Here is a 6,886-nt window from a genome sequence, read left to right on the forward strand (position 1 = left end):
TGATGCACTCTCTTCATTAATCAGGTTGACCAAGTAATTTCTAAATTTCAGTCAGCTCTGTACCTTCCTGTTACTAGCCAAAGGTAGTCTTCCTGCATCAGAAGCTCTCGACTTCAAAGGGTTTCTTAAAAACAATTATTCCTGCCAACCTGTTCAGTCTGGAAGCTGAACCCAGCTTTCCCGGGTAGTTGTTCAAAGGGTTTGGGGAGCAGAACAAGGGCTCCAGTTGAAGATTCTAAGTCAGAAAACGAAGCTGTAGAGAGTTCCTCCCCGAATACCCGGTGTGAGGGATTTGACGGTCTCGGCGGAGGAGGAGACGCGGCGCGGAACAGCGGGCTCGGCCCTGACGTTGGCTCCTTACCAGGGTGGTTCCTATGGGGTGGCGGGCGGGTAGCAAGAACATTTGGATTTAAGGCAGGTGGCCTGGGTTCCAGTGATGGTTCTGACACTAAAGAACCACGTGCCCTTTGTAAAGGTACTTAAAATGTAACTTCTTTGTAGGAAGGAACCAGTACAAACCTGCGCATAGTTGTCCAATATACATTGATCCCTTTCCTTCGCTCACTTGAGAATCACAAACATCAAAAGGACTAATAAAGAGAAATTAACTTAGAATAATGCCTGTCATAAAAAGACTTAATGTTATCAATGACTATAATTATATGGCCAGTCTTTCAAAGGCTGTCTGCTTGCCCAATAATGCGCTAAACGCAGTATAAATTTTTTTTTTTTTTTTAATTGCGCATGTGCGTCCCCATGGGAACTTGCGCACCAGTGGTTTTCCGGCCTAGGCGCAAGCTCCGCCCCCAAGGGCGCGCCCCTTAAAGCGCGGGCACCGCGTGTGAGGCGCGCGCTCGTCAGCGGGTGACGTATAAACCAGAGGGCAGGTCCGGGAGAAGGGGGCGTTTGCTTCCGGGACTAAGGGGACGTCATTTCCGGGAGAAGCCGGCTTCGCTGGTAGTGGGTAGTGAGGGAGGTGTTGCCGCCGCTTCTTGGTCCCTTGGCCTCGGTCCGGGGAAGGCGGGCATGAAAATCACGAGGCAGAAACATGCAAAGAAGCATCTCGGCTTCTTCCGCAACAATTTCGGAGTCCGCGAGCCGTACCAGATCCTGCTGGACGGTACCTTCTGTCAGGCGGCGCTGCGGGGCCGCATCCAGCTGCGGGAGCAGCTGCCCCGCTACCTCATGGGGGAGACACAGCTGTGCACCACCAGGTGAGCCCGCGGGGCCGGGGCGCTGGCGCGGGGGGCCTCCACTGAGAGCCCCCGAGGTACAGGGCCCCGCCCACGGGGAGCTGACAGGTGAGGGGTGGCTCTAAGGCGGTCCGGGGAGTATCCGCAGGCTGCGCCGAAAGCAGTGCCCTGGAGTAGTCACGTGGCCGTTCTCTTCCCCCTGTTTAAAATCTACTGTTCATATTTTCTTTAAAAAGCTTGAGAAGTACTGCAGGAATTAATATTCTTCAGCATTTTTTCCTAAAGAGTTTATTGTAACTTTTGGGATATTTCATACATATACAGAAGTAGGACAGTATAATGAAATGTCACCCCGCTTTTGCAGTTGTCGACATGGATAACCATGATTCATCCATCCTTCGCCCCTCCTTATTGATGGTTTATTTTAAAGCCTACTATTCCGTCAATTCTTGGTGTGTGTCGTGAAGAGATAAAGAAGCCTTTTTAAAGTCGCAGAAAACAAATACAGTTGATGTACCTTGTTTGAATTCAGACTTTAAGCAAGAATGTATGTAAAGATCAATTAGCATGCTGCCTGGCACATAAGCAGTCAGTAAATTTTAAGTATTGTTATTGTTCTTTCTATTTGGTGTATGAGTTTTGCTAGGTCTTTTAAGAGTGCAATGGCTATTGTATGATTTGTGGTTACCATATTACAAATTCAATTGTCTTAGTTTTTAAAAATTTAGTATTATTTTTTATGCTTGTATTATGTGAACAATTGATACGTTTCTGTTATCATTGTGACCCACTAACAACATTTTCTTTTTCAGGTGTGTGTTAAAAGAGTTGGAAACATTGGGACAGGACTTATATGGAGCAAAACTGATTGCCCAAAAATGCCAGGTCCGAAATTGTTCCCATTTCAAGAATGCAGTGAGTGGATCAGAATGTCTGCTTTCCATGGTTGAAGAGGGAAATCCTCATCATTATTTTGTGGCATCACAGGTGATACTACTTTTAAAACCAGAGTTAACTTTAATCATTTCTGTTTATACTTCATATGGAGCTATTTATAATCAGAAAAAATTAGTGGAAGTGGTTTGTTCTTGTGTTCTTGTGTTTCAACTTTTTGAAAATATTAGCTTTTAAGTTAATTTGCAATCAGTAAAAGCAGTTGTCATTAGAGAATTTGAGAACCTTACGCATATTGATTTTCTTAATTACTGGAGTTTCTTTTTCTAAAATAAAAAATTATTGTTACAGAGATGTGATGATATGTCTTTGGGTTCTTGAAGGTAAGATAAGTAGAGCAAAGATTTGGCATTCTATGTTTATAAATGTTCATTCCTATTTCTGTATTTCATACTATTTTTCAAAAAAGGCATGTTTCATATTTGAGACTACCACTGTTTTGGGCTTTTAAAAAGACTAAGAGCCAGGAGAAGAGAGGCTCTCAGGGATAATATTAATGAAGAAGTTCCCTTTCATACAGATTTGCTGAAATAGGTTTTCAGAACTAAAATTACATAATTAGAGGCAAAACTTAACCTAGAATCTGAGTCAGCTAATGCCTACTTTATTTCTATTACTTCAGCCTCTGTGAGCTTTCTTGACCCTCCCTGGAGCACGTCTTAGAGCAGAGGAAGGGACACCACCTAACATGTTTATCTTTGCATTCTTTTGTGATCCATGGTCCTAGAACAGCGATTTTCAGCTTGTGTGCCACAAGAATTTTTAAAACATGCAATACCTGACTATTTAGTCAAGGGCACTTACCTCTTTTCTCTTGGATTGTCAAAAATGAGAATAGCCAACATAATAATAGCCAACACAACAATAGCCATCTGGTGTGAATGCCCTGTCTTGAACTATAAATATATAGGTCATATAATAGAGGTGCATCTAACTGGCTACATTGCATTATCAGGTTGCATCTGATTTGTTAATTCTTTGTACCAGAAATCCTTATATACAAGTATAGGCACTTGATTTTTTCAAAACTCACTTTGGAGCAAAAAAGGGTAGGTTAACGACTATTACTATTTTTTTGTAAATCAGTCAAAATTATATCTACTTTTTTTGTTAAATCAGCAAAATATATATTTTTTGGTACGCCAAGAATGTTAGTAATTAGTTATGTGTGCCATGAGATGAAAAAAGTTGAAAATCGCTATCCTAGAATATTGATAAATCCAGTTCACCTTGTTGCCACTTAACTATTTGTGTTTAATTTTTATGTTTCTCTTTCTTTATCATAAAATGTACTGTATGCCCAGCTGGTGTGGCTCAGTGGTTGAGTGTCGACCCATGCACCAAGAGGTCGCCCACTCAATTCCTGGTCAGGGCACATGCCCAGGTTGTGGGCCCGATCCCCAGTCAGGGGGATCATGCAGGAGGCAGTCAGTTGATGTTTCTCTCTCTCTCTCTCTCTCCCTCTCTCTCTCTCTCTCTCTCTGCCTCTCTCTCTCTCTCCCCCTTTCCCTTCCTCTCTCTATATAAAATAAAGAAAAAAATTTTTAATATACTGTACTGCCACTAGTAAGACATACTAACTTGAAAAATAAAACCTGTGATCTTTTATTTTTATTTATTTTTAATAAATATTTTTATTGATTTTTAGAGAGAGAGGAAGGGAGAGGGAGAAAGAAAGAGAAACATCAATTGAGAGTGGAATATTGATTGGCTGCTTCCTGCACACCCGTACTGGGGATTGAGCCCGAAACCCAGGCATGGTACGCTGAACCAGCAACCTTTTGGTGCACAGGACAATGCCCAACCAACTGAGCCACCTTGTCCAGGGCCTCTTTTATTTTTAATATAACCCTCTTGAAGTTCTTAGAAACTATCTAAAGTCACTGACATACTTGAACTAAATAATTCTATTTTTCTTTTTAATAGGATCAGAATTTGTCTATGAAAGTAAAGAAAAAGCCCGGAGTTCCTCTTATGTTTATTATTCAGAACACTATAGTCTTGGACAAACCTTCTCCTAAAACAGTTGCCTTTGTTAAAGCAGTAGAGTCAGGTCAGCTTGTCTCAGTTCATGAGAAGCAAAGTATCAAGCAACTCAAAGAGGAACAGGGTTTAGTGAAAAACCCTGAACAGAGAAAAAGAAAAAAGCGCAAGAAAATAAGTGGCCCCAATCCTCTTAGCTGTTTGAAGAAAAAGAAAAAACCACAAGATACAAAACCATCTGCCTCCGAAAAGAAAAGAAAAAGAAAGAGAATCCGGAACAGATCAACCTCAAAAGTAGTTTCTGAAAAGGAGAATGCAGAAGGATAAGGAATTCTCTGGATACTCTGAAAGACATTTAAATGTGAAAAGTAAATTTTAAAAAAAAACTGTGTGAAAGTACTTAGAGAGAGGAAAAAAAAAAACTTACTTTTGTAAATGAATATTGATCCATAAGCCTTTGCCTAAAACTATTTGTAAATAAAAAACAAAGCACTGAATGGGTTTAGGTGTGATAGTATTCACTTTTCTTACCCTGATTTTGTAGGGAGGTTGTTGATATAAAACTTGTCTTCTGTCTCACCATCACCCCTCACGCCACATTATATGCAAACAGTTTAAAAAGATCAAGTAGTGTCAAAAGGCTTGTGACAAAGAGTAGTCCCTCTCTCACATTTACAGGAGAAACTTGTCTTGCAACTCGTGTAGGGGTTAAGAATTAACATTTATATTTCCAAATAGTATGAGTGTGCTGCTACCTTCTGATCCGTCCATTATTGACTTTCTACTAGAAAAATGGAAGTTTTGCTTGCTTTACTCCATTTTTCCAATATGATAATGTTTTTAATCTTTATACATCCTAAATTCAGTATTTTTGTTATGACTATAAAATTTATAAATCACTGAACCAAGTAGCATACTATGATTGAATTTCTTTCTCATATTCCTTGTTTTGTTATTCCGGAATTCATAATAACCTTTCTTTTAGCATCTAATTTGATCTTGCTACATATTCCAATAACTGTAAAGGACCTAATAGTACAGTTTTCCATATAATATCAGGTCATTTCTTATCCCTGGAGATATTTCTCCTGGAGCCTTTGGTCCTCCAACGTTGAAAGATTTTCTGCCGAGCATGTGCTCAGCTATCAACCACACGCTTCTTGCCCTTATCAAGCGATCTACTTTTCCACTTCTGTTTCCTAGATTCATTTTACTATTTCTTGTTTTTTTTGCTGAGTGGAGCAAAGAGTGTATAGGAAATACATTTCTTTTGAGGCTCAACCAATATGTCTACCCTTATATTTGTTGCACTGATAATCTAGCAAGATAAAGAATTCTTAGTTAAAAATCATTTCACTCAGTTTTCCTGGAGAACTTTGTAATTGTTTATAAGGTCCTGGGTTGGGGGGACACCTTTTTGCTTTTTTTGAAGTTCCATTTGTCCAGTAAGGAAGAAAGTTATCTTTTAGATGTAAATGTTAACTTTAGTAGCAAAAATGATAAAATAATACTCAAGATTAGCTATGAATATGTTATTTAAAAAGTCTAAAGCCTGGCTAGTGTGGCTCAGTGGATCTAGTGTCATCCCATGGACTGAGAGGTCTTCATTTGATTCCTGGTCATGCCCGGGTTGCAGGCTCAATCCCCAGTAGGGGGCGTGCAGGAGGCAGCCAATCAATGTTTCTTACACTGATGTTTCTCTTCCTCTCTCTAAAAAGAAAATTGTCTAAAAAAAATAAGTTAGGAATTGAATAGTCAAACTTGTCTTTTTCAGTCCCCACCCCAATTGTTTTAATCATTCATCAAGCCAAAATTACAATGTTTTTGCACCACAACACTGAAGTTATAAAGTTGTTGGAAAAGAGGAATCTGACTTTGAGCTGCCTTCAAGCAATGGTTCTCAATCTGAACCATTAAAGTGCGATCAAGTATGAAGCACCTTATGACTAAATTCTTATTAATGGCTGAAATGAACGACTTATATGAGAACTAATATTTGTACAGAAATGTCACTCTTAGTTGGATTCGGTGACACTTTACCGTGGAAAGGGGAATTTAGTACAGCTTTAGTTAAAGGGGGAATAACACACAGGCTGTATTACCTGGCAGGTTAGTATCTGGGTTGTCATTTCACGATTCTGTTTTCAGTTTTTAATAATAGGAACTTTTTTTTTCTGTAATCCTCACCTGAGGATATTTTTCCATTTAGTTTCAGACAGAGTGGGAGGGGGAGGTAGAGAGAAACATTGATGCAAAAGAAATGCATCGACTGGCTGCCTCCTGCACAACCCCAACCAGGGCCAGGGACTGGACCTCAATCGAGGTACATGCCCTTGACCGGAATCGAACCCACCACTCTTTGGTCCACAGGCTGACTCTCTAGCCACTGAGCCAAACCGGCCAGGGCACAATAGGAACATTTTTAAAAGAAGGCAAAGGTAGTGGGGGGAAAAGTGAATATAGTTCTATAGTTCCTGTGAGGGAAGAACATTTGTCAACAATGTCAAGAGTTAAGTTTACCAAATTAAATGCAGACAAAGTGATGAAGCGGGTGAAATGTACACTGATGATACTCATTTCAATATGCTAAAGTGCATAAAATTTAGGTATTCCTCTTTAACACTGTGATATTGCTTTATATTAAGAAATATATCTATTTAATCTATGAAATAGACAATGTCCACAGATCCTGGTTCACAGCTCCCAAAACTCTTGCAATTTCCAAAGTAATAAACTCAAAGATGTCTTATGTTTAT

General features: G+C 39.7%; 1 protein-coding gene across 1 annotated transcript; it reads left to right on the forward strand.

Moving 5' to 3' along the window:
* The first annotated feature begins 950 nt into the window (after nucleotides 1-950).
* Nucleotides 951-4,487, forward strand: UTP23 (UTP23 small subunit processome component). The gene is made up of 3 exons (XM_036264204.1): nucleotides 951-1,214; nucleotides 2,006-2,180; nucleotides 4,074-4,487. Exons 1-3 carry the CDS (start codon nucleotides 1,027-1,029, stop codon nucleotides 4,455-4,457), a joined length of 747 nt encoding a protein of 248 aa, XP_036120097.1. The 5' UTR covers nucleotides 951-1,026; the 3' UTR covers nucleotides 4,458-4,487.
* The last annotated feature ends 2,399 nt before the right edge of the window (nucleotides 4,488-6,886 follow it).

This window comes from Molossus molossus, unplaced genomic scaffold (genome assembly GCF_014108415.1).
Source record: "Molossus molossus isolate mMolMol1 unplaced genomic scaffold, mMolMol1.p scaffold_m16_p_16, whole genome shotgun sequence".
Classification (NCBI taxonomy): domain Eukaryota; kingdom Metazoa; phylum Chordata; class Mammalia; order Chiroptera; family Molossidae; genus Molossus; species Molossus molossus.